Source organism: Oncorhynchus keta, chromosome 9, assembly GCF_023373465.1.
Source record: "Oncorhynchus keta strain PuntledgeMale-10-30-2019 chromosome 9, Oket_V2, whole genome shotgun sequence".
Taxonomy (NCBI): Eukaryota; Metazoa; Chordata; class Actinopteri; order Salmoniformes; family Salmonidae; genus Oncorhynchus; species Oncorhynchus keta.
Genome location: NC_068429.1, coordinates 26,257,517 through 26,280,442, shown reverse-complemented (window position 1 = coordinate 26,280,442; position 22,926 = coordinate 26,257,517). Strand labels below are relative to the sequence as shown.

At 45.3% G+C, this 22,926-nt stretch overlaps 1 protein-coding gene across 1 annotated transcript in view; it reads left to right on the top strand.

Moving 5' to 3' along the window:
* LOC118387435 (synaptic vesicle glycoprotein 2C-like) overlaps window positions 1-22,926 on the top strand; it is a 74,821-nt gene that overhangs the window by 42,813 nt on the left and 9,082 nt on the right. The window contains exons 6-10 of the mRNA XM_035775779.2: window positions 3,845-3,934; window positions 4,075-4,185; window positions 4,294-4,382; window positions 6,736-6,900; window positions 21,319-21,452. Of these exons, the coding sequence (XP_035631672.1) occupies window positions 3,845-3,934; window positions 4,075-4,185; window positions 4,294-4,382; window positions 6,736-6,900; window positions 21,319-21,452 (589 nt within the window). The remainder of the gene's footprint in view (window positions 1-3,844; window positions 3,935-4,074; window positions 4,186-4,293; window positions 4,383-6,735; window positions 6,901-21,318; window positions 21,453-22,926) is intronic.

The following is a 22,926-nucleotide window of genomic DNA, read 5'->3' as shown; positions in this document are numbered from 1 at the left end:
GCGCTAAATACAACAAGTGTAGACCTTACCATGAAATGCTTACTTACAAGCGCTTAACCAAGAGTGCAGCTCAAGAAGAGTTAATAAAAGATTTACCAAATAAACTAAAGTAAAAAATAATGAAAAGTAACACAATAAAATAACAATAACGAGGCTATATACAGGGGGTACCAGTATCGAGTCAATGTGCGGGGGTACAGTTTAGTCGAGGTAATTTGTACATGTAGGTAGGGATGAAGTGACATAGATAATAAAGAGTGAGTAGCAGCAGTGTAAATAAATGGAAAAATAAATGGAGGGGGGGTGTCAATGTAAATAGTTATGTGGCCATTTGATTAATTGTTCAGCAGTCTTATGGCTTGGGGGTAGAAGCTGTGAAGGAGCCTTTTGATCTTAGACTTGGCGCTCCGGTACCGCTTGCCGTGCGGTAGCAGAGAGACACGTCTATGACTTGCGTGACTGGAGTCTCTGACAATTTTTTGGGCCTTCCTCTGTCAACGCCTAGTATATAGGTCCTGATTGGCAGGAAACTTGGCCCCAGTGATGTACTGGGCTGTACGCACTACTCTCTGTAGCGCCTTAAAGTCTGAAGCAGAGCAGTTGCCATACCAGGCGGTGATGCAACCGGTCAGGATGATCTCGATGGTGCAGCTGTGGAACATTTTGAGGATCTGAGGACCCATGCCAAATCTTTTCCGTCTCCTGAGGGGGAAAGGTGTTGTCGTGCCCTCTTCACAACTGTCTTGGTGTGTTTGGACCATGATAGTTTGTTGGTGATGTGGTCACCAAGAAACTTGAAACTCTCGACCCGCTCCACTACAGCCCCATAAATGTTAATGGGGTTCTGTTCGGCCCGCCTTTTTCTATAGTCCACGATCAGCTCTTTTGTCTTGCTCACATTGAGGGAGAGGTTGTTGACCTGGCACCACACTGCCAGGTTTCTGACTTCCTCCCTATAGGCTGTCTCATTGTTGTCGGTGATAAGGCCCTGTTGTGTCGTCAGCAAACTTAATGATGGTGTTGGAGTTGTTTGGCCACGCAGTTGTGAGTGAACAGGGAGTACAGGAGGGAACTAAGTACGCACCCCTGAGGGGCCCCAGTGTTGAGGATCAGCGTGACACATGTGTTGTTGCCAACACTTACCACCTGGGGGTGGCATGTTAGGAAGTCCAGGATCCAGTGGCAGAGGGAGGTGTTTAGTCCCAGGGTCCTTAGCTTAGTGATGATCTTCGTTGGCACTATGGTATTGAACGCTGAACTGTAGTCAATGAACAGCACTCTCACATAGATATTCCTTTTGTCCAGGTGGGAAAGGGCAGTGTGGAGTGTGATTGAGATTGCGTCATCTGTGGATCTGTTGGGGCGGTATGTGAATTGGAGTGGGTCTAGGGTGTCCGGGAGGATGCTGTTGATGTGAGTGCTACGGGGCGGCAATCATTTAGGCAGGTTACCTTCGCTTCCTTTGGCACAGGGACTATGGTGGTCTGCGTGAAACATGTAGGTATTACAGGGAGAGGTTGAAAATGTCAGTGAAGATACTTGCCAGGTGGTCCGCACATGCTTTCAGTACACGTCCTGGTAATCTGTCTGGCCCCGCGGCTTTGTCAATGTTGACCTGTTTAAAGTTCTTACTTACATCGGCTACCGAGAGCGTTATCACACAGTCGTCCAGAACAACTAGTCCTCTTGTGCATGCTTCAGTGTTGCTTGCCTCTGTTAGGTTCTTATTTTTCAGAGTAAATAACTCAGACACTAGAGAAGCTTTAACCAAGTTTAATTCTTCCCAAAGGTTCTGTACAGCTGTTTTCAGACACTCCAACATTTGTCCCACTCAGATATATATATCCCACTTAAAACACTCCCCCTTCTCTACAATCCTTACATCTAATGGTTTAACAGGAAAAGAGTAACAAGATACCAAACCCTTATTACTCCCTTCAGGTGACCTGTCCTCACCTCCTGACCTCAACCCCTCCTTCATCTAATCCACAGAGTTCAATCTGTCTCCCCTGTATCAACACGGTGCTCTGCTCCCGTCCCCCAACACATTCCACAGCTATCTGTCTTTCTACAGAGGCCCAGTCTCTTTCTCCTTTGATTCTATGCTTCTTTCCTATCATTTATTTAATATCTCAATGTTCAAAATGTGGAATCCAACACTGCTAAGCGAGCATAAAAGGCATTTAGCACATCTGGTAGGCTCATGTAACTGGGCAGCTTGCGTCTGGGTTTCCCTTTGTCGTCCGTAATAGTTTTCAAGTCCTGCCACATCCGACGAGCGTCAGAGCCTGGTGTACGATTCAATCTTAATCTTGTATTGACGCTTTGCTTGTTTGATGGTTTGTCTGAGGGCATAGCTGGATATCTTATAAGTGTCCTATTAGTGTCCTGCTCCTTGAAAGCGGCAGCTCTAGCCTTTAGCTCGGTGCGGATGTTGCCTGTAATCCATGGTTTCTGGTTGGGAAATATATGTACGGTCACTGTGGGGATGACGTCATTGATGCACTTATTGATGAAGCCTGTGACTGAGGTGGTGTATTCATCAATGCCATTGGATGAATCCCTGAACATATTCCAGTCTGTTCTAGCAAAACAGTCCTATAGTGTAGCATTCGCTTCATCTGACCTCTGGGAATTAATGGTTACTTGGACTATCTGCATTGATCTATCTTGCACTGTATCTATACACACACACAGGACTATATATACACACTATGTACACAGTCACTCACACACACTACACTGACACACTCACACAAAACCCACTCACAAATTTATACACTACGTACTGTACTTACACACACACATAACACACACACATGCATAATGACACCACACAAACACACATACATACATATACACATACATAAACACACACACACCTATAGACACTAGGTCCAGGCGATATGGCATAAATATCATATCTGGATTTATTCAAACTTAATTGCCGATTCACAATATATATCTCAAGTTTTTAAATGTTCTCTCTAAATAAGCTTTTCTTTACAATTAAAGGTCAAAAGCACAGCTTTTCAAACAGTCAGCAATAATCTAATGAATTCAGTTATACCTAGGATAAATATAAGCCTTCCATAACCATAAGACCCACTTGTATTTAGTTTATCCAACTTGGATGTATCTACTCGCTAACAAGGCAAAACAGTTGAATAGTTATAAACACACCCTGCTGTCCGTCTCCAACATTTTGAACAGCATGCTAGTCTGTCCACTTTGTTCATGTGGCCTACCTTATTACTCAAAATAAACACAAGTTGCAAATTCCTTTTATGCTCATTACACATTTATAAAACACAGACGAGACGGCTAGTTTAACAGTGTGGCTAGCAGTACAGAAGCGGAACATTCATTTTCCAGAATCAATGTTCATTGATACTCACGTTTTAGTAGAGTCTGTCTTTGCTCAATTTGAGGGGTTGAAACATAGATGAAACATAAAAAGGGTATGAGGGTACCCCTCTAATCTTAGAGTAAAATAATGTCTCAATTGTGTTTCATACACAGTACACTCATCATATGCTGCTGCTATTCTTTATTTTACTCTTATTATTATCTATCCTGATGCGTAGTCACTTTACCCTGCATTCATGTACATACAGTATCTACCTCAAATACCTTGTATTTGCACATTGATCTGGTACTGGTCCTCACTGTACTGTATCTCCATTCTTTATTCCTCGTGTTACTATTTTTAAAATGTGTTACTATTATTTTAAAACTCTGCATCGTTGGGAAGGGCTCGGTAAGCAAGCATTTCACAGTAAGGTGTACACCTGTTGTATTCGGCGCAATTTGATTTGTGTGTGTAACTCCTCTCTGTGACTAGATGGGTAAACATGACGAGGCATGGATGGTGCTGAAACAGATCCATGACACCAACATGAGGGCCCGCGGAGAACCAGAGAAAGTCTTCACCGTGAGTATACAGTACCTGTCTCTTTAGGACTCTCTCGCTCTCTTTCATCCTCTCTCTTTTCCTCTTTTTCTTTCTCTCTCTCTCTCTCCTTCACACAAAAACACACACATAGTGTATTGACTCTGAGTCTCCCCCTGTAGGTGAACAGAATAAAGCTCCCTAAGCATCTGGATGAATTGGTAGAGATGCAGTCAGACTCATCCAACCCTGTTGGCCAAGTCCTCTTCAGGATCAGGACTGAACTCAGAGGGGTAGGACTGTGGGTGTTAGTGATAGGTTGTAACAACAAATATTATATGAAATCATTATGAATAATGACCTTTTTAGGTATTTATACCTGTCTCTGTCTCTTTCTCTAGATCTGGTTAACGTTCATGAGCTGTTTCAACTACCCAGTGAAAGACAACACCATCAAACTGGCCTTTGTGTGGTTCACACTGTCGTTTGGGTAAGCAGTACCTATCCCAGTTATCAGTTTCTCCTGAGCCTGTGTGTGGTTCACACTGTCGTTTGGGTAAGCAGTACTTATCCTAGTTATCAGTTTCTCCTGAGCCTGTGTGTGGTTCACACTGTCGTTTGGGTAAGCAGTACCTATCCCAGTTATCAGTTTCTCCTGAGCCTGTGTGTGGTTCACACTGTCGTTTGGGTAAGCAGTACCTATCCCAGTTATCAGTTTCTCCTGAGCCTGTGTGTGGTTCACACTGTCGTTTGGGTAAGCAGTACCTATCCCAGTTATCAGTTTCTCCTGAGCCTGTGTGTGGTTCACACTGTTGTTTGGGTAAGCAGTACCTATCCCAGTTATCAGTTTCTCCTGAGCCTGTGTGTGGTTCACACTGTCGTTTGGGTAAGCAATACCTATCCTAGTTATCAGTTTCTCCTGAGCCTGTGTGTGGTTCACACTGTCGTTTGGGTAAGCAGTACCTATCCTAGTTATCAGTTTCTCCTGAGCCTGTGTGTGGTTCACACTGTCGTTTGGGTAAGCAGTACCTATCCCAGTTATCAGTTTCTCCTGAGCCTGTGTGTGGTTCACACTGTCGTTTGGGTAAGCAGTACCTATCCTAGTTATCAGTTTCTCCTGAGCCTGTGTGTGGTTCACACTGTCGTTTGGGTAAGCAGTACCTATCCTAGTTATCAGTTTCTCCTGAGCCTGTGTGTGGTTCACACTGTCGTTTGGGTAAGCAGTACCTATCCTAGTTATCAGTTTCTCCTGAGCCTGTGTGTGGTTCACACTGTCGTTTGGGTAAGCAGTACTTATCCTAGTTATCAGTTTCTCCTGAGCCTGTGTGTGGTTCACACTGTCGTTTGGGTAAGCAGTACCTATCCTAGTTATCAGTTTCTCCTGAGCCTGTGTGTGGTTCACACTGTCGTTTGGGTAAGCAGTACCTATCCTAGTTGTGTTCATAATGAAGTACTCTAAGGAATAGCCAGGGTCTCTCAAATAGCGCTATGATGATGAATGCTAACACGCTAACTGGGAAAGAGACCACCCATCTAAATAAAGCACCATTAGGAACATCAATGCTAAATCCCAATACTTTTGGAATGTATCCACAACATAGCAAATCACACGACACAGCTAGAGTCAGATCCCTGGATTGTTAGCTACTCTACAGTATTCAGACCCCTTGACTTTTCCCCACATTTTGTTACATTACAACCTTATTCTAAAATGGATTCAATTAATATTTTTCCTCATCAATCTACACACAATAACCCATAATTACAAAGCAAAAACAGGTTTTTAGAAATTGTTGCAAATGTATTAAAAATTAAAAACTGACTTATTTACATAAGTATTCAGACCCTTTGCTATGAGACTTGAAATTGAGATCAGGTGAATCCTGTTTCCATTGATCATCCTTGAGATGTTTCTACAACTTGATTGGAGTCCACCTGTGGTAAATTCAGTTGATTGGACATGATTTGGAAAAGCACACACCTGTCTATATAAGGTCCCCCAGTTAACAGTGCATGTCAGATTCTCTGGTCTGATAAAACCAAGATTGAGCTCTTTGACCTGAATGCCAAGCGTCACGTCTGAAGGAAACCTGGCACCATCCCTACGGTGAAGCATGGTGGTGGCAGCATCATGCTGTGGGGATGTTTTTCACCGGCAGGGACTGGGAGACTAGTCAGGATCGAGGCAAAGATGAACAGAGCAAAGTGCAGAGAGATCCTTGATGAAAACTTGCTCAAGACCTCAGACTGGGGTAAAGGTTCACCTTCCAACAGGACAATGACCGTAAGCACACAGCCAAGACTGTGTGCTGAGGGTCGTGCAGGAGTGGCTTCGGGACAAGTCTTTAAATGTCCTTGAGTGGCCCAGCCAGAGCCCAGACTTGAACCCAATCTAACATCTCTGGAGAGACCTGAAAATAGCTGTGCAGCGACGCATCCCATCCATCTTGACAGAGCTTGAGAGGATCTGCAGAGAAGAATGGGAGAAACTCCCCAAATATAGATGTACCAAGCTTGTAGCGTCATACCCAAGAAGACTCAAGGCTGTAATCGCTGCCAACGGTGCTTCAACAAAGCACTAAGTAAAGGGTCTGAGTAAATGTGTTATTTCAGTTTTTTTATTGATACATTTTCTTTGTCATTATGTGGCATTGTGTGTAGGATGAAGATTGGAAAAAACTATGTAATATATTTTCGAATAAGGCTGTAATGTCACAAAATGTGGAAAAAGTCAAGGCGTCTGAAAAGTTTCTGAATGCAATGTATATCCTAACTAGAGAATGTTAAGAATATTATTCCTGTGTGCGGTTACTAGTCTGTCAGTGACACCATATCCTTTGCAGGTACTATGGCCTATCTGTGTGGTTCCCTGATGTCATCCATCACCTGCAGTCTGATGAGTATGCCTCTAGAGTGAAGACTCACAACAACGAACATACAGAAGACTTCACCTTTAACTTCACCCTGGAGAACCAGATACACACCAACGGAGTATTCGTCAACGACAGGTACTGTGTCTAAACGCACACACAAACACACCAATGTAGTCTTCACCAGCGATGGTTATTGTAACCAACAAACTCACTTAAAGAGACTTTAATAAGTTAAACAGGCTCTATCAAACCCTCCAGTTAAAGTAGCCTATCCCATTCCAGGATAGCAGTGTGATCCGTCATTCCTGTAAACAACACACCGCTCTCCGTAATGTTCTTCCTTTCCTTTATCTACACCGCTCTCCGTAATGTTCTTCCTTTCCTTTATCTACACCGCCTCCGTAATGTCCTTCCTTTCCTTTATCTACACCGCTCTCCGTAATGTCCTTCCTTTCCTTTATCTACACCGCCTCCGTAATGTCCTTCCTTTCCTTTATCTACACCGCTCTCCGTAATGTCCTTCCTTTCCTTTATCTACACCGCTCTCCGTAATGTCCTTCCTTTCCTTTATCTACACCGCTCTCCGTAATGTCCTTCCTTTCCTTTATCTACACCGCTCTCCGTAATGTCCTTCCTTTCCTTTATCTACACCGCCTCCGTAATGTCCTTCCTTTCCTTTATCTACACCGCTCTCCGTAATGTTCTTCCTTTCCTTTATCTACACCGCCTCCGTAATGTCCTTCCTTTATCTACACCGCCTCCGTAATGTCCTTCCTTTCCTTTATCTACACCGCCTCCGTAATGTCCTTCCTTTCCTTTATCTACACCGCCTCCGTAATGTCCTTCCTTTCCTTTATCTACACCGCTCTCCGTAATGTCCTTCCTTTCCTTTATCTACACCGCTCTCCGTAATGTCCTTCCTTTCCTTTATCTACACCGCCTCCGTAATGTCCTTCCTTTCCTTTATCTACACCGCCTCCGTAATGTCCTTCCTTTCCTTTATCTACACCGCCTCCGTAATGTCCTTCCTTTCCTTTATCTACACCGCTCCCCGTAATGTCCTTCCTTTCCTTTATCTACACCGCCTCCGTAATGTCCTTCCTTTCCTTTATCTACACCGCCTCCGTAATGTTCTTCCTTTCCTTTATCTACACCGCTCTCCGTAATGTCCTTCCTTTCCTTTATCTACACCGCCTCCGTAATGTCCTTCCTTTCCTTTATCTACACCACTCTCCGTAATGTCCTTCCTTTCCTTTATCTACACCGCCTCCGTAATGTCCTTCCTTTCCTTTATCTACACCGCCTCCGTAATGTCCTTCCTTTCCTTTATCTACACCGCTCTCCGTAATGTCCTTCCTTTCCTTTATCTACACCGCCTCCGTAATGTTCTTCCTTTCCTTTATCTACACCGCCTCCGTAATGTTCTTCCTTTCCTTTATCTACACCGCTCTCCGTAATGTCCTTCCTTTCCTTTATCTACACCGCCTCTGTAATGTCCTTCCTTTCCTTTATCTACACCGCCTCCGTAATGTCCTTCCTTTCCTTTATCTACACCGCTCTCCGTAATGTCCTTCATTTCCTTTATCTACACCGCCTCCGTAATGTTCTTCCTTTCCTTTATCTACACCGCTCTCCGTAATGTCCTTCCTTTCCTTTATCTACACCGCTCTCCGTAATGTCCTTCCTTTCCTTTATCTACACCGCCTCCGTAATGTTCTTCCTTTCCTTTATCTACACCGCTCTCCGTAATGTCCTTCCTTTCCTTTATCTACACCGCTCTCCGTAATGTCCTTCCTTTCCTTTATCTACACCGCTCTCCGTAATGTCCTTCCTTTCCTTTATCTACACCGCTCTCCGTAATGTTCTTCCTTTCCTTTATCTACACTGCTCTCCGTAATGTCCTTCCTTTCCTTTATCTACACCGTCTCCGTAATGTCCTTCCTTTCCTTTATCTACACCGCTCTCCGTAATGTTCTCCCTTTCCTTTATCTACACCGTTATCTACACCGCTCTCCGTAATGTTCTTCCTTTCCTTTATCTACACCGCTCTCCGTAATGTCCTTCCTTTCCTTTATCTACACCGCTCTCCGTAATGTCCTTCCTTTCCTTTATCTACACCGCCTCCGTAATGTTCTTCCTTTCCTTTTTCTACACCGCTCTCCGTAATGTCCTTCCTTTCCTTTATCTACACCGCCTCCGTAATGTCCTTCCTTTCCTTTATCTACACCGCTCTCCGTAATGTTCTTCCTTTACTTTATCTACACCGCCTCCGTAATGTCCTTCCTTTCCTTTATCTACACCGCCTCCGTAATGTCCTTCCTTTCCTTTATCTACACCGCTCTCCGTAATGTCCTTCCTTTCCTTTATCTACACCGCCTCCGTAATGTCCTTCCTTTCCTTCATCTACACCGCTCTCCGTAATGTCCTTTCTTTCCTTTATCTACACCGACTCCGTAATGTTCTTCCTTTCCTTTATCTACACCGCTCTCCGTAATGTCCTTCCTTTCCTTTATCTACACCGCCTCCGTAATGTCCTTCCTTTCCTTTATCTACACCGCCTCCGTAATGTCCTTCCTTTCCTTTATCTACACCGCCTCCGTAATGTCCTTCCTTTCCTTTATCTACACCGCCTCCGTAATGTCCTTCCTTTCCTTTATCTACACCGCTCTCCGTAATGTCCTTCCTTTCCTTTATCTACACCGCCTCCGTCATGTCCTTCCTTTCCTTTATCTACACCTCTCTCCGTAATGTTCTTCCTTTCCTTTATCTACACCGCTCTCCGTAATGTCCTTCCTTTCCTTTATCTACACCGCTCTCCGTAATGTTCTTCCTTTCCTTTATCTACACCGCTCTCCGTAATGTCCTTCCTTTCCTTTATCTACACCGTTCTCCGTAATGTCCTTCCTTTCCTTTATCTACACCGCTCTCCGTAATGTTCTTCCTTTCCTTTATCTACACCGCCTCCGTAATGTCCTTCCTTTCCTTTATCTACACCGCTCTCCGTAATGTCCTTCCTTTCCTTTATCTACACCGCCTCCGTAATGTCCTTCCTTTCCTTTATCTACACCGCTCCCCGTAATGTCCTTCCTTTCCTTTATCTACACCGCCTCCGTAATGTCCTTCCTTTCCTTTATCTACACCGCCTCCGTAATGTTCGTCCTTTCCTTTATCTACACCGCTCTCCGTAATGTCCTTCCTTTCCTTTATCTACACCGCCTCCATAATGTCCTTCCTTTCCTTTATCTACACCGCTCTCCGTAATGTCCTTCCTTTCCTTTATCTACACCGCCTCCGTAATGTCCTTCCTTTCCTTTATCTACACCGCCTCCGTAATGTCCTTCCTTTCCTTTATCTACACCGCCTCCGTAATGTCCTTCCTTTCCTTTATCTACACCGCCTCCGTAATGTTAGTCCTTTCCTTTATCTACACCGCTCTCCGTAATGTCCTTCCTTTCCTTTATCTACACCGCCTCCATAATGTCCTTCCTTTCCTTTATCTACACCGCTCTCCGTAATGTCCTTCCTTTCCTTTATCTACACCGCTCTCCGTAATGTCCTTCCTTTCCTTTATCTACACCGCCTCCGTAATGTTCTTCCTTTCCTTTATCTACACCGTTATCTACACCGCTCTCCGTAATGTTCTTCCTTTCCTTTATCTACACCGCTCTCCGTAATGTCCTTCCTTTCCTTTATCTACACCGCCTCCGTAATGTCCTTCCTTTCCTTTATCTACACCGCCTCCGTAATGTTCTTCCTTTCCTTTTTCTACACCGCTCTCCGTAATGTCCTTCCTTTCCTTTATCTACACCGCCTCCGTAATGTCCTTCCTTTCCTTTATCTACACACCGCTCTCCGTAATGTTCTTCCTTTACTTTATCTACACGCCTCCGTAATGTCCTTCCTTTCCTTTATCTACACCGCCTCCGTAATGTCCTTCCTTTCCTTTATCTACACCGCTCTCCGTAATGTCCTTCCTTTCCTTTATCTACACCGCCTCCGTAATGTCCTTCCTTTCCTTCATCTACACCGCTCTCCGTAATGTCCTTTCTTTCCTTTATCTACACCGACTCCGTAATGTTCTTCCTTTCCTTTATCTACACCGCTCTCCGTAATGTCCTTCCTTTCCTTTATCTACACCGCCTCCGTAATGTCCTTCCTTTCCTTTATCTACACCGCCTCCGTAATGTCCTTCCTTTCCTTTATCTACACCGCCTCCCGTAATGTCCTTCCTTTCCTTTATCTACACCGCCTCCGTAATGTCCTTCCTTTCCTTTATCTACACCGCTCTCCGTAATGTCCTTCCTTTCCTTTATCTACACCGCCTCCGTCATGTCCTTCCTTTCCTTTATCTACACCTCTCTCCGTAATGTTCTTCCTTTCCTTTATCTACACTGCTCTCCGTAATGTCCTTCCTTTCCTTTATCTACACCGCTCTCCGTAATGTTCTTCCTTTCCTTTATCTACACCGCTCTCCGTAATGTCCTTCCTTTCCTTTATCTACACCGTTCTCCGTAATGTCCTTCCTTTCCTTTATCTACACCGCTCTCCGTAATGTTCTTCCTTTCCTTTATCTACACCGCCTCCGTAATGTCCTTCCTTTCCTTTATCTACACCGCTCTCCGTAATGTCCTTCCTTTCCTTTATCTACACCGCCTCCGTAATGTCCTTCCTTTCCTTTATCTACACCGCTCCCCGTAATGTCCTTCCTTTCCTTTATCTACACCGCCTCCGTAATGTCCTTCCTTTCCTTTATCTACACCGCCTCCGTAATGTTCGTCCTTTCCTTTATCTACACCGCTCTCCGTAATGTCCTTCCTTTCCTTTATCTACACCGCCTCCATAATGTCCTTCCTTTCCTTTATCTACACCGCTCTCCGTAATGTCCTTCCTTTCCTTTATCTACACCGCCTCCGTAATGTCCTTCCTTTCCTTTATCTACACCGCCTCCGTAATGTCCTTCCTTTCCTTTATCTACACCGCCTCCGTAATGTCCTTCCTTTCCTTTATCTACACCGCTCTCCGTAATGTCCTTCCTTTCCTTTATCTACACCGCCTCCGTAATGTTCTTCCTTTCCTTTATCTACACCGCTCTCCGTAATGTCCTTCCTTTCCTTTATCTACACCGCTCTCCGTAATGTTCTTCCTTTCCTTTATCTACACTGCCTCCGTAATGTTCTTCCTTTCCTTTATCTACACCGCTCTCCGTAATGTTCTTCCTTTCCTTTATCTACACCGCTCTCCGTAATGTCCTTCCTTTCCTTTATCTACACCGCTCTCCGTAATGTCCTTCCTTTCCTTTATCTACACCGCCTCCGTAATGTCCTTCCTTTCCTTTATCTACACCGCCTCTGTAATGTCCTTCCTTTCCTTTATCTACACCGCCTCCGTAATGTCCTTCCTTTCCTTTATCTACACCGCTCTCCGTAACGTCCTTCATTTCCTTTATCTACACCGCCTCCGTAATGTTCTTTCTTTCCTTTATCTACACCGCTCTCCGTAATGTCCTTCCTTTCCTTTATCTACACCGCTCTCCGTAATGTCCTTCCTTTCCTTTATCTACACCGCTCTCCGTAATGTCCTTCCTTTCCTTTATCTACACCGCTCTCCGTAATGTTCTTCCTTTCCTTTATCTACACCGCCTCCGTAATGTCCTTCCTTTCCTTTATCTACACCGCTCTCCGTAATGTCCTTCCTTTCCTTTATCTACACCGCCTCCGTAATGTCCTTCCTTTCCTTTATCTACACCGCTCCCCGTAATGTCCTTCCTTTCCTTTATCTACACCGCCTCCGTAATGTCCTTCCTTTCCTTTATCTACACCTCCGTAATGTTAGTCCTTTCCTTTATCTACACCGCTCTCCGTAATGTCCTTCCTTTCCTTTATCTACACCGCCTCCATAATGTCCTTCCTTTCCTTTATCTACACCGCTCTCCGTAATGTCCTTCCTTTCCTTTATCTACACCGCCTCCGTAATGTCCTTCCTTTCCTTTATCTACACCGCCTCCGTAATGTCCTTCCTTTCCTTTATCTACACCGCCTCCGTAATGTCCTTCCTTTCCTTTATCTACACCGCTCTCCGTAATGTCCTTCCTTTCCTTTATCTACACCGCCTCCGTAATGTTCTTCCTTTCCTTTATCTACACCGCTCTCCGTAATGTCCTTCCTTTCCTTTATCTACACCGCTCTCCGTAATGTTCTTCCTTTCCTTTATCTACACTGCCTCCGTAATGTCCTTCCTTTCCGTTATCTACACCGCCTCCGTAATGTTCTTCCTTTCCTTTATCTACACCGCTCTCCGTAATGTCCTTCCTTTCCTTTATCTACACCGCTCTCCGTAATGTCCTTCCTTTCCTTTATCTACACCGCCTCCGTAATGTCCTTCCTTTCCTTTATCTACACCGCCTCTGTAATGTCCTTCCTTTCCTTTATCTACACCGCCTCCGTAATGTCCTTCCTTTCCTTTATCTACACCGCTCTCCGTAACGTCCTTCATTTCCTTTATCTACACCGCCTCCGTAATGTTCTTCCTTTCCTTTATCTACACCGCTCTCCGTAATGTCCTTCCTTTCCTTTATCTACACCGCTCTCCGTAATGTCCTTCCTTTCCTTTATCTACACCGCTCTCCGTAATGTCCTTCCTTTCCTTTATCTACACCGCCTCCGTAATGTCCTTCCTTTCCTTTATCTACACCGTTATCTACACCGCTCTCCGTAATGTTCTTCCTTTCCTTTATCTACACCGCTCTCCGTAATGTCCTTCCTTTCCTTTATCTACACCGCCTCCGTAATGTCCTTCCTTTCCTTTATCTACACCGCCTCCGTAATGTTCTTCCTTTCCTTTATCTATACCGCTCTCCGTAATGTCCTTCCTTTCCTTTATCTACACCGCTCTCCGTAATGTCCTTCCTTTCCTTTATCTACACCGCCTCCGTAATGTTCTTCCTTTCCTTTATCTACACCGCTCTCCGTAATGTCCTTCCTTTCCTTTATCTACACCGCCTCCGTAATGTCCTTCCTTTCCTTTATCTACACCGCCTCCGTAATGTTCTTCCTTTCCTTTATCTATACCGCTCTCCGTAATGTCCTTCCTTTCCTTTATCTACACCGCTCTCCGTAATGTCCTTCCTTTCCTTTATCTACACCGCCTCCGTAATGTTCTTCCTTTCCTTTATCTACACCGCCTCCGTAATGTTCTTCCTTTCCTTTATCTACACCGCTCTCCGTAATGTCCTTCCTTTCCTTTATCTACACCGCCTCCATAATGTTCTTCCTTTCCTTTATCTACACCGCCTCCGTAATGTTCTTCCTTTCCTTTATCTACACCGCTCTCCGTAATGTCCTTCCTTTCCTTTATCTACACCGTTATCTACACCGCTCTCCGTAATGTCCTTCCTTTCCTTTATCTACACCGCCTCCGTAATGTTCTTCCTTTCCTTTATCTACACCGCTCTCCGTAATGTCCTTCCTTTGCTTTATCTACACCGCCTCCGTAATGTTCTTCCTTTCCTTTATCTACACCGCCTCCGTAATGTCCTTCCTTTCCTTTATCTACACTGCCTCCGTAATGTCCTTCCTTTCCTTTATCTACACCGCCTCCGTAATGTTCTTCCTTTCCTTTATCTACACTGCTCTCCGTAATGTCCTTCCTTTCCTTTATCTACACCGCTCTCCGTAATGTCCTTCCTTTCCTTTATCTACACCGCCTCCGTAATGTCCTTCCTTTCCTTTATCTACACCGCTCTCCGTAATGTCCTTCCTTTCCTTTATCTACACCGCTCTCCGTAATGTCCTTCCTTTCCTTTATCTACACCGCCTCCGTAATGTCCTTCCTTTCCTTTATCTACACCGCTCTCCGTAATGTCCTTCCTTTCCTTTATCTACACCGCTCTCCGTAATGTCCTTCCTTTCCTTTATCTACACCGCTCTCCGTAATGTCCTTCCTTTCCTTTATCTACACCGCCTCCGTAATGTCCTTCCTTTCCTTTATCTATACCGCTCTCCGTAATGTCCTTCCTTTCCTTTATCTACACCGCTCTCCGTAATGTCCTTCCTTTCCTTTATCTACACCGCTCTCCGTAATGTTCTTCCTTTCCTTAATCTACACCGCTCTCCGTAATGTCCTTCCTTTCCTTTATCTACACTGCTCTCCGTAATGTCCTTCCTTTCCTTTATCTATACCGCCTCCGTAATGTTCTTCCTTTCCTTTATCTACACCGCTCTCCGTAATGTCCTTCCTTTCCTTTATCTACACCGCTCTCCGTAATGTTCTTCCTTTCCTTTATCTACACCGCTCTCCGTAATGTCCTTCCTTTCCTTTATCTACACCGCTCTCCGTAATGTCCTTCCTTTCCTTTATCTACACCGCTCTCCGTAATGTCCTTCCTTTCCTTTATCTACACCGCCTCCGTAATGTCCTTCCTTTCCTTTATCTACACCGCCTCCGTATGTTCTTCCTTTCCTTTATCTACACCGCTCTCCGTAATGTCCTTCCTTTCCTTTATCTACACCGCTCTCCGTAATGTCCTTCCTTTCCTTTATCTACACCGCCTCCGTAATGTCCTTCCTTTCCTTTATCTACACCGCTCTCCGTAATGTCCTTCCTTTCCTTTATCTACACCGCTCTCCGTAATGTCCTTCCTTTCCTTTATCTACACCGCCTCCGTAATGTCCTTCCTTTCCTTTATCTACACCGCTCTCCGTAATGTCCTTCCTTTCCTTTATCTACACCGCTCTCCGTAATGTCCTTCCTTTCCTTTATCTACACCGCTCTCCGTAATGTCCTTCCTTTCCTTTATCTACACCGCCTCCGTAATGTCCTTCCTTTCCTTTATCTATACCGCTCTCCGTAATGTCCTTCCTTTCCTTTATCTACACTGCTCTCCGTAATGTCCTTCCTTTCCTTTATCTATACCGCCTCCGTAATGTTCTTCCTTTCCTTTATCTACACCGCTCTCCGTAATGTCCTTCCTTTCCTTTATCTACACCGCTCTCCGTAATGTTCTTCCTTTCCGTTATCTACACCGCTCTCCGTAATGTCCTTCCTTTCCTTTATCTACACCGCTCTCCGTAATGTCCTTCCTTTCCTTTATCTACACCGCTCTCCGTAATGTCCTTCCTTTCCTTTATCTACACCGCCTCCGTAATGTCCTTCCTTTCCTTTATCTACACCGCCTCCGTTATGTTCTTCCTTTCCTTTATCTACACCGCTCTCCGTGTGTCCTTCCTTTCCTTTATCTACACACGCTCTCCGTAATGTCCTTCCTTTCCTTTATCTACACCGCCTCCGTAATGTCCTTCCTTTCCTTTATCTACACCGCTCTCCGTAATGTCCTTCCTTTCCTTTATCTACACCGCTCTCCGTAATGTTCTTCCTTTCCTTTATCTACACCGCTCTCCGTAATGTCCTTCCTTTCCTTTATCTACACCGCTCTCCGTAATGTCCTTCCTTTCCTTTATCTACACCGCCTCCGTAATGTCCTTCCTTTCCTTTATCTACACCGCCTCTGTAATGTCCTTCCTTTCCTTTATCTACACCGCCTCGTAATGTCCTTCCTTTCCTTTATCTACACCGCTCTCCGTAACGTCCTTCATTTCCTTTATCTACACCGCCTCCCGTAATGTTCTTCCTTTCCTTTATCTACACCGCTCTCCGTAATGTCCTTCCTTTCCTTTATCTACACCGCTCTCCGTAATGTCCTTCCTTTCCTTTATCTACACCGCTCTCGTAATGTCCTTCCTTTCCTTTATCTACACCGCCTCCGTAATGTCCTTCCTTTCCTTTATCTACACCGCTACTCTCCGTAATGTTCTTCCTTTCCTTTATCTACACCGCTCTCCGTAATGTCCTTCCTTTCCTTTATCTACACCGCCTCCGTAATGTTCTTTCCTTTATCTTCCGTAATGTTCTTCCTTTCCTTTATCTATACCGCTCTCCGTAATGTCCTTCCTTTCCTTTATCTACACCGCTCTCCGTAATGTCCTTCCTTTCCTTTATCTACACCGCCTCCGTAATGTTCTTCCTTTCCTTTATCTACACCGCTCTCCGTAATGTCCTTCCTTTCCTTTATCTACACCGCCTCCGTAATGTCCTTCCTTTCCTTTATCTACACCGCCTCCGTAATGTTCTTCCTTTCCTTTATCTATACCGCTCTCCGTAATGTCCTTCCTTTCCTTTATCTACACCGCTCTCCGTAATGTCCTTCCTTTCCTTTATCTACACCGCCTCCGTAATGTTCTTCCTTTCCTTTATCTACACCGCCTCCGTAATGTTCTTCCTTTCCTTTATCTACACCGCTCTCCGTAATGTCCTTCCTTTCCTTTATCTACACCGCCTCCATAATGTTCTTCCTTTCCTTTATCTACACCGCCTCCGTAATGTTCTTCCTTTCCTTTATCTACACCGCTCTCCGTAATGTCCTTCCTTTCCTTTATCTACACCGCCTCCGTAATGTCCTTCCTTTCCTTTATCTACACCGCCTCCGTAATGTTCTTCCTTTCCTTTATCTATACCGCTCTCCGTAATGTCCTTCCTTTCCTTTATCTACACCGCTCTCCGTAATGTCCTTCCTTTCCTTTATCTACACCGCCTCCGTAATGTTCTTCCTTTCCTTTATCTACACCGCTCTCCGTAATGTCCTTCCTTTCCTTTATCTACACCGCCTCCGTAATGTCCTTCCTTTCCTTTATCTACACCGCCTCCGTAATGTTCTTCCTTTCCTTTATCTATACCGCTCTCCGTAATGTCCTTCCTTTCCTTTATCTACACCGTTATCTACACCGCTCTCCGTAATGTCCTTCCTTTCCTTTATCTACACCGCCTCCGTAATGTTCTTCCTTTCCTTTATCTACACCGCTCTCCGTAATGTCCTTCCTTTCCTATCTACACCGCCTCCGTAATGTTCTTCCTTTCCTTTATCTACACCGCCCTCCGTAATGTCTTCTCCCTTTATCTACACTGCCTCCGTAATGTCCTTCCTTTCCTTTATCTACACCGCTCTCCGTAATGTTCTTCCTTTCCTTTATCTACACTGCTCTCCGTAATGTCCTTCCTTTCCTTTATCTACACCGCTCTCCGTAATGTCCTTCCTTTCCTTTATCTACACACGCCTCCGTTATGTCCTTCCTTTCCTTTATCTACACCGCTCTCCGTAATGTCCTTCCTTTCCTTTATCTACACCGCTCTCCGTAATGTCCTTCCTTTCCTTTATCTACACCGCCTCCGTAATGTCCTTCCTTTCCTTTATCTACACCGCTCTCCGTGTCCTTCCTTTCCTTTATCTACACCGCTCTCCGTAATGTCCTTCCTTTCCTTTATCTACACCGCTCTCCGTAATGTCCTTCCTTTCCTTTATCTACACCGCCTCCGTAATGTCCTTCCTTTCCTTTATCTATACCGCTCTCCGTAATGTCCTTCCTTTCCTTTATCTACACGCTCTCCGTAATGTCCTTCCTTTCCTTTATCTACACCGCTCTCCGTAATGTCCTTCCTTTCCTTAATCTACACCGCTCTCCGTAATGTCCTTCCTTTCCTTTATCTACACTGCTCTCCGTAATGTCCTTCCTTTCCTTTATCTATACCGCCTCCGTAATGTTCTTCCTTTCCTTTATCTACACCGCTCTCCGTAATGTCCTTCCTTTCCTTTATCTACACCGCTCTCCGTAATGTTCTTCCTTTCCTTTATCTACACCGCTCTCCGTAATGTCCTTCCTTTCCTTTATCTACACCGCTCTCCGTAATGTCCTTCCTTTCCTTTATCTACACCGCTCTCCGTAATGTCCTTCCTTTCCTTTATCTACACCGCCTCCGTAATGTCCTTCCTTTCCTTTATCTACACCGCCTCCGTTATGTTCTTCCTTTCCTTTATCTACACCGCTCTCCGTAATGTCCTTCCTTTCCTTTATCTACACCGCTCTCCGTAATGTCCTTCCTTTCCTTTATCTACACCGCCTCCGTAATGTCCTTCCTTTCCTTTATCTACACCGCTCTCCGTAATGTCCTTCCTTTCCTTTATCTACACCGCTCTCCGTAATGTCCTTCCTTTCCTTTATCTACACCGCTCTCCGTAATGTCCTTCCTTTCCTTTATCTACACCGCTCTCCGTAATGTCCTTCCTTTCCTTTATCTACACCGCTCTCCGTAATGTCCTTCCTTTCCTTTATCTACACCGCTCTCCGTAATGTCCTTCCTTTCCTTTATCTACACCGCCTCCGTAATGTCCTTCCTTTCCTTTATCTACACCGCTCTCCGTAATGTCCTTCCTTTCCTTTATCTACACTGCTCTCCGTAATGTCCTTCCTTTCCTTTATCTATACCGCCTCCGTAATGTTCTTCCTTTCCTTTATCTACACCGCTCTCCGTAATGTCCTTCCTTTCCTTTATCTACACCGCTCTCCGTAATGTTCTTCCTTTCCGTTATCTACACCGCTCTCATAATGTCCTTCCTTTCCTTTATCTACACTCTCCGTAATGTCCTTCCTTTCCTTTATCTACACGCTCTCCGTAATGTCCTTCCTTTCCTTTATCTACACCGCCTCCGTAATGTCCTTCCTTTCCTTTATCTACACCGCCTCCGTTATGTTCTTCCTTTCCTTTATCTACACCGCTCTCCGTAATGTCCTTCCTTTCCTTTATCTACACCGCTCTCCGTAATGTCCTTCCTTTCCTTTATCTACACCGCCTCCGTAATGTCCTTCCTTTCCTTTATCTACACCGCTCTCCGTAATGTCCTTCCTTTCCTTTATCTACACCGCTCTCCGTAATGTCCTTCCTTTCCTTTATCTACACCGCTCTCCGTAATGTCCTTCCTTTCCTTTATCTACACCGCCTCCGTAATGTTCTTCCTTTCCTTTATCTACACCGCCTCTGTAATGTCCTTCCTTTCCTTTATCTACACCGCCTCCGTAATGTTCTTCCTTTCCTTTATCTACACCGCTCTCCGTAATGTCCTTCCTTTCCTTTATCTACACCGCCTCCGTTATGTTCTTCCTTTCCTTTATCTACACCGCTCTCCGTAATGTCCTTCCTTTCCTTTATCTACACCGCTCTCCGTAATGTCCTTCCTTTCCTTTATTTTCACCGCCTCCGTAATGTCCTTCCTTTCCTTTATTCATGTCCTTTGTCCTTTCACTTTATTTTAAGAATGTGAAATGTCAGAATAATAGTAGAAATAATGAGTGTGTGTGTGTTTGTATACAACAATACTGGCCTGTGGACTTGCGTTTCATCTTTGTTTTGTAAAGTGTTTCATCAGTCATGTCCAGTACAGTATAACATATCCTTAGAGATATTCTTATTTTCCTCTCCTCTTCTCCCTCTCTCCCCCTCCCTCTCCTCTCTCCCTCTCCTCCCTCTCTCCTCTCCTCTCCTCTCTCCCCCTCCCTCTCCTCTCTCCCTCTCCTCTCTCCCTCTCCTCTCTCCCCCTCCCTCTCCCCCTCCCTCTCCTCTCTCCTCTCCTCTTCTCCCTCTCTCCCCCTCCCTCTCCCTTCTCCCTCTCCCTCTCCCTCTCCTCTCCTCTCCTCTCTCCTCTCCTCTTCTCCCCCTCCCTCTCCTCTCCTCTCCTCTCTCCCCCTCCCTCGCCTCTCTCCCCCTCCCTCTCCTCTCATCTTCTCCCTCCCTCTCCTCTCTCCTCTCATCTTCTCCCTCTCTCCTCTTCTCTCTCTCTCCCCCCCTCCTCTCCCCCTCCCTCTCCTCTTCTCTCTCTCCCCCCCTCCTCTCCCCCTCCCTCTCCTCTCTCCCTCTCCTCTCCTCTCCTCTCCTCTCTCCTCTTCTCCCTCTCTCCCCCTCCCTCTCATCTCTCCCCCTCCCTCTCCTCTCTCCCTCTCCCTCTCCTCTCTCCTCTCATCTTCTCCCTCCCTCTCCTCTCTCCTCTCATCTTCTCTCTCTCCTCTCTCCTCTCATCTTCTCCCTCTCTCCTCTTCTCCCTCTCTCCTCTTCTCCCTCTCTCCTCTTCTCCCTCTCCTCTCTCCCCTCCCTCTCCTCTCCTCTCTCTCTCCCCCTCCCTCTCCCTCTCCCTCTCCTCTCCTCTCCTCTTCTCCCCCTCTCCTCTCCTCTCCTCTTCTCCCCCTCCATCTCCTCTCTCCCCCTCCCTCTCCTCTCTCCTCTCATCTTCTCCTCTCTACTCTCATCTTCTCCCTCTCTCCTCTCCTCTTCTCTCTCTCTCCCCCTCCCTCTCCCCTCTCCCCCTCCCTCTCCCCTCTCCCCCTCCCTCTCCTCTCTCCTCTTCTCCCTCTCTCCTCTCCCCTTCTCCCTCTCTCCTCTCCCCTCCCTCTCCTCTCTCCCCCTCCCTCTCCTCTCATCTTCTCCCTCTCTCCTCTCCTCTTCTCCCTCTCTCCTCCTCTATCCCTCTCTCCTCTCCTCTATCCCTCTCCCTCTCTCCTCTTCTCCCTCTCTCCCCCTCCCTCCTCTCCTCTCCTCTATCCCCCTCCCTCTCTCCTCTCCTCTCTCCCCCTCCCTCTCTCCTCTCCTCTATCACTCTCCTCTCCTCTATCCTCCTCTCCTCTCCTCTCCTCCTCTCCTCTCCTCTATCCTCCTCTCCTCTCCTCTATCCCTCTCTAGGTTCATCAGTATGAAGTTGAAGTCCGTCACCTTTATAGACTCTACATTTCAGAACTGTTACTTTGACGACGTGTCAACAGTGGGCTCATTATTCAAGAACTGCACCTTCGTAGAAGCCTTCTTTTATAACACAGGTGAGTCCACACACACTCACACATGTATGCGCCAGGGTTTCCATTAGCCGGTAATGGCTTTTGTCATAGCCGATAAAATTGAAGCCGGCCAATTGTCGGGGAGAAGAAAAATCCCATTGTGAAATAATGATTTTTAGCCTGTTCTTTGATGGAAATACCAGTTGATGGAAATACATTTGACTGGTCATGCTTATCGGTCTATTGGTTTATTTGCATAATTTAGTGTAATTTAGTGTAGTGCGTTTACAGTATATTTGTTATGCATCTTTTTTATCACACTCGTACAGCATACAGATACAGAGCCTTTAAGTGGAAAATCTGTCAGACGCTGCTAGAGCTGCTGCTGCAGCATCTTGTGGTGCTTTCAAGTCATCTTGGAACTCTGAAAAATATGTGAAATCATGACGTCAGAGATCTCCAGGTCGGAAAGTCAGAACTTTAGGAAGAGGCCCAAGTTCCTGAGTTAGAATTTTTTTCCCAGTTGTCTTGAACCCACTGTCAGAAGTCTGAGTTCCCAGTTGTGTTGAACTTGGCATCAAACGGCAACGGGAGGCAGGCTTCATCAGCACATCACACCACTTTGGCAGTATGCATTTTGAAAACATATACATGTTTTGAAACCTGAACGTTTTAACTTCTTGCGTGGAGCCATGCCGGATCCGGTAGCGTAATCATAGCCTCAAGCTCAATTGCATTATGGAAAGAACATTTGCGTGTAGTCTACTGCCTTATTCGCATTGCTGCGCTTATAATGTGAATAAATCATATTTTAAACTGAAGCTTCTGATCTGTTGCATCAGAATGATTGCTTTTTAACATATTGTTTTATGTATCCCAGGCCTACTGCTTGTTTGAATTTGGGATCTATTGTCCCACAACTGTCTGTTTGGAATATGACATGTCTTTCTCAAAGAACTGGCCAATAGACTAGGTAGCCTAAACTTTTCTAATATAGTAGATTGACATAGGCAAGTGATTTTGCTGTTCTTTACTTGTCTTGTTGGCCGAGGAAAGGTAAAAGTGGATGTTATGAATCGCTTTTGGCCCGACAGTCGAGGGGGGATGGTAATGACACCCGTAACATAACTCATGCAAATTATTATTGTGACAAAGTAAAAGTGAGAACGAAATAACCACGACAACAGAAATCTACCGTCAAACTCAGGGTTTATTGTAAAACACACGGTAATGGGGGGAGCAGGAAAAGGGGCAGAGCTGGACCCAAGGAAAGAAACCAGTATTCAAAAACACCCCTAAGCTAGACTAGCCTACTTTAACAGCTAACTAACCAAAAATACAGTGGGTGGTCCGCCCAGTTCTAACTAGTGTATTTAACAAAGTTCACCTACGGGTAGTGTATGCCCATGGGCGATTTGTCTTGGTTTCCCCCTTTTCCCACCAGCAACAAACAAACACCATAACCAAAAACAATACTCACAGGTGATGACAAAGTGCTATGAAGTGCTTAAACAAA